The following is a 3,352-nucleotide window of genomic DNA, read 5'->3' as shown; positions in this document are numbered from 1 at the left end:
AGAGTGGGGCTGCCGATTGTGCTCTTGCAGCGGGGAATATGCTGCCGCATTTCTGCCGGGTCTCCACCTTTCCACGCGGCGGCACCGCCACGACGACTGAAGAAGGCGGAAACGTCTGCGGCTGCCCTCTCAGGCTGCGCCCCGTGCGGCCCAGTCGTGTGGCAAACAGTTTACATCGCGGAATTCACGTGCACACCGCATCACGTGCTGGGCGCAGCGTATATTTGCGTCGCGGGGGACAATGCGGCAGCGTCCCTCCTTCTTTTCACGGGTGAACAGGCGGCGGGTGTTCTGCCTCTTTGCACCTCAGCGAATTGCGGCGCAAAATGCCACTGCGACGAGGCAGTCAATTTCACTGTGAGTGGGTGATATTTGCGTGTGACTACGCACACACAGAGCTGTGGGGATCCGAATGTCAAGTGCAATACGAGAAGAAAATAGAAGCCTCGTCGCAGTTGTTGTGTGTGCCGCGCAATTTGCACGGTTTGCCTAGGGAGATCTAATTTGCCCTCGTTGTTTGTGTGGGAGGGTGCCGTGATGCATCACGCTTGCGTTGTGTGCGGGATTGGGGGTGCCTGTGCGTGTTTGTGTGTGAGGTGTGCGCCGCGTACTGTGTGTGGGTGACCCTCTCTCTCTCTTTTTTGTTGTTGCGGCTGTGTGGGGTCGTGTCTCTGCCCGTTTTTTTTTTACATAATTTCATTCTCCCTTTTGACTGCTGGTTGAGTATTGTGCTGCAGTTCAACTCGAGTTAACCACTATGAAGGAAAACATGTCTGAGAGACGCGAGGAAGAATTTCACGCCGCCGAGGAGCCCCCGGCAACTAATGTGTTGCAGGGAGGAGGACGTCGTGCCCGGATCGGGGCTGTCTGGCGACTCGGATGGGCCCTTCGCACAGCTCCGAAGAGTGGAAGGAAGAGAGCACAAAGGGGAGGAAAGGGGCAGACGACCGAGGCTGGAGGGACTCTACGAATCCGTATTTGACGCAACGTGGGGTCACGTCGTGGGATTTCCCGAGGGCGAAGGGGAAGACATGGTGGTGATAGAGGGCCAACGGCCACAAGAGTTATGGGAGTACACGCAGACTGTGCGTACTTTTTTCTCAGTGGGTGATGAGGAGCATTTCCGTCCACCACGCCCACGACTCATGATCCTTTCCTCTGAAAAGCGATGGCCGTACTCGCTGGAGCATGCAGTGCCTATTGCCGACTGCTGCATTAACATTGAGGTGCATCGGGTGTGGAAGATCGTCGAGGGTGATCTAAAAGGAGTGTTTCCCCCTCCAGATACAGACGCACCTAAAATGAGACGTCATCTTTTGATTGGAACCCCCAGGTAGGGAAGTCAATGGCGGCTGACTCCTACCTCCTTTATCAGCTGCTGCACTACGACGCCACGAAGCTCCATGTGGTTGTGTACTGCTTTGGAAGGGATTTTGCATACTTGTTTGACAAGAGGACACGAACGGTGACAATATACGTGGGTGAGAGTAATATTGGAAGGGCTATGATAAATTTGGCTGGGAGTGGAATGAAGGGGTATATCATCATCGATATGGCAATACATTTTGGAGAGCCATCTAATGATGTTGTGCCCTCCCCTGAGTGGGGCATCATTACGTTGTCGTCTCCGCACGAAGATAACCTGAAAGCATGGACGGAGCAGGCGGAGTATTGGAGAAGGATGCACATGCACATGCATGACGTCGGACCGATTCCACGATGCATCTTTCAATTCAATGAGTATAAGGACCGCGTGGAGGAAATCAAGGACATCCTGGCAGGTATCGATGCCTCAAATGCTGTACATTATGGGATGATTGGAGGTGTGGAAGAGTGGCCCTCGAATGACGCTTCTCACAAACTTATGAAGGCTGTCAGAGCAATAACACAACGCGGTCTTGAGGCGTTTGTGAACCTTCCGGTCTGTTTTTCCATTGAAAGCAAACTAATTGGAAGGTTGCTCGAGGTGGATGAGAAGAATGACATTTTTTTTCGAATATCGAAGTGCAGAAAAGAATTATTGGCAGACGCTTCGGAGCGGTATACTCTGCACACATTCCTGCGTAGAGTCTTTATGTAAAATATAATGTCGGACCTCAACGAGTTGCCTCCACCAGGACGTCGTCGGCGACAGAGATGTGTGCTGTAATCGAACCCCGAAAAGCATCCACGCAGACCCGTTGCATTAAATACGTACCGAAGAGCAGAACTTTTCCGCTTGTGGACGGCTTTTTCTTCGTTGGTGCACCGCGGAGGACGATGGTTGCGGTGCAGGTGAGACGGCGAGGGCTGAGCATGGCACCAAAACCAGCACGGTGAGGCGGTTCAACGATCTTCCACGGAGTTATTTTAATGACTGGGAAACTTTTGCGGAAGGCTTGTCGTGGGAGATTATTTACGTGCATCATGAGGACAGTACGGCAATAAACACGTGGCAGGGGTGTGTTGTCGTCGCGCACGCAAATGCAACGGGCAGCAATGAGCGTGGGGACCCTCAGGCCATTGCGGCATTTTGGAATCAGCAGGTGCGTCAGTGCGAGGTAGCGGTATCAGCTGAGAATTTCAGAAGTGAACGACAAACCCAACGTGGGCGGCAACCAGAGGGAGAAGGAAAAGGAGGAGGGGAATAAACAGCTTGAGTTTACTGGTGAAGTATTTTAGGGAGTAAGATATATTGCCGAGTGTGTTTGTGTATGGGTAGGAGGCGTAATTAGGGACTCGCTCTGTCGTGCGCCAAATGATTATTATGACCAGCGCTACCACAGCAGCACCTTTTGTGTTGTGGTTGCGAGTAAAATTGTGTGGGGAATGATGGCACCTTGTGGGTGTACGCCGGCAGTATTCCATTGGTGGTATCTCCTCGCTGTTCCCAGTTTGTTGCTGCAGAGAGTTTGGGCGAGAGGGTAAGTTTTGCATGCTGAGTGGGCTCACAGGCGGGAAAGCAAATGCGGCGCCTACCACAGCCCAGAGGTCAGGGGCAAACCGAATTATTGTGATTGCTTTTGCGTCTTGGCGTGGTGTTTTTCTCTTTTGTTTTTTGGGTGCCATCGTTTTTGGTTGGCGTGCCGCTCCAATGGGGGATGCCGCATGCACCGCTGAGAGCCTCGAGCAAACGCCGTTGGCGTCTCTCTTTTGTTGGGTTGCCGTCCTGGGCGCATGCGCCTGTTCCGTCTTGGTCGGGCTGCACGCACTGACCGGGCAGCCTGAGACTACGGCTGCGCTGGCGTCGCCCTCGCTTGTGAACGGAGCGAAGCAGCAGGAAAGGGGGCTGCCGCTATTATTTCGCAGGGTTTATTTTTAGTCGTTTTTATTTATTTTGTATTGTTTTTTTTAAAATATTGCGCCCCACTCC

General features: G+C 52.7%; 4 protein-coding genes across 4 annotated transcripts, besides 1 other annotated feature; all 4 read left to right on the top strand.

Annotated features, from left to right (window-relative positions):
- On the top strand, positions 1-369 carry TraAM80_10189 (uncharacterized protein; the record flags this gene model as incomplete). Its single annotated transcript, XM_029386828.1, has 1 exon — positions 1-369. A coding segment is annotated over one exon (369 nt), but the record flags the coding sequence as incomplete, so codon positions are not given.
- Positions 370-554: 185 nt separating this feature from the next.
- Positions 555-623: a microsatellite.
- Positions 624-824: 201 nt separating this feature from the next.
- TraAM80_10188 (retrotransposon hot spot (RHS) protein) lies at positions 825-1,337 on the top strand (the record flags this gene model as incomplete). The annotated part of the gene is made up of 1 exon (XM_029386827.1): positions 825-1,337. The coding sequence occupies one exon, from the start codon at positions 825-827 to the stop codon at positions 1,335-1,337; it is 513 nt and encodes a 170-aa protein (XP_029233314.1).
- An 8-nt stretch (positions 1,338-1,345) lies between these two features.
- On the top strand, positions 1,346-2,080 carry TraAM80_10187 (retrotransposon hot spot (RHS) protein; the record flags this gene model as incomplete). Its single annotated transcript, XM_029386826.1, has 1 exon — positions 1,346-2,080. One exon carries the CDS (start codon positions 1,346-1,348, stop codon positions 2,078-2,080), a length of 735 nt encoding a protein of 244 aa, XP_029233313.1.
- Positions 2,081-2,914: 834 nt separating this feature from the next.
- On the top strand, positions 2,915-3,301 carry TraAM80_10186 (uncharacterized protein; the record flags this gene model as incomplete). The annotated part of the gene is made up of 1 exon (XM_029386825.1): positions 2,915-3,301. One exon carries the CDS (start codon positions 2,915-2,917, stop codon positions 3,299-3,301), a length of 387 nt encoding a protein of 128 aa, XP_029233312.1.
- Positions 3,302-3,352: the final 51 nt, after the last annotated feature.

The sequence above is a fragment of the Trypanosoma rangeli genome (genome assembly GCF_003719475.1).
Source record: "Trypanosoma rangeli strain AM80 chromosome Unknown Tra_15.4_contig_00825, whole genome shotgun sequence".
Classification (NCBI taxonomy): domain Eukaryota; phylum Euglenozoa; class Kinetoplastea; order Trypanosomatida; family Trypanosomatidae; genus Trypanosoma; species Trypanosoma rangeli.
The sequence above is the reverse complement of the archived record's forward strand: the minus strand, read 5'-3'. Positions and strand labels throughout refer to the sequence as shown.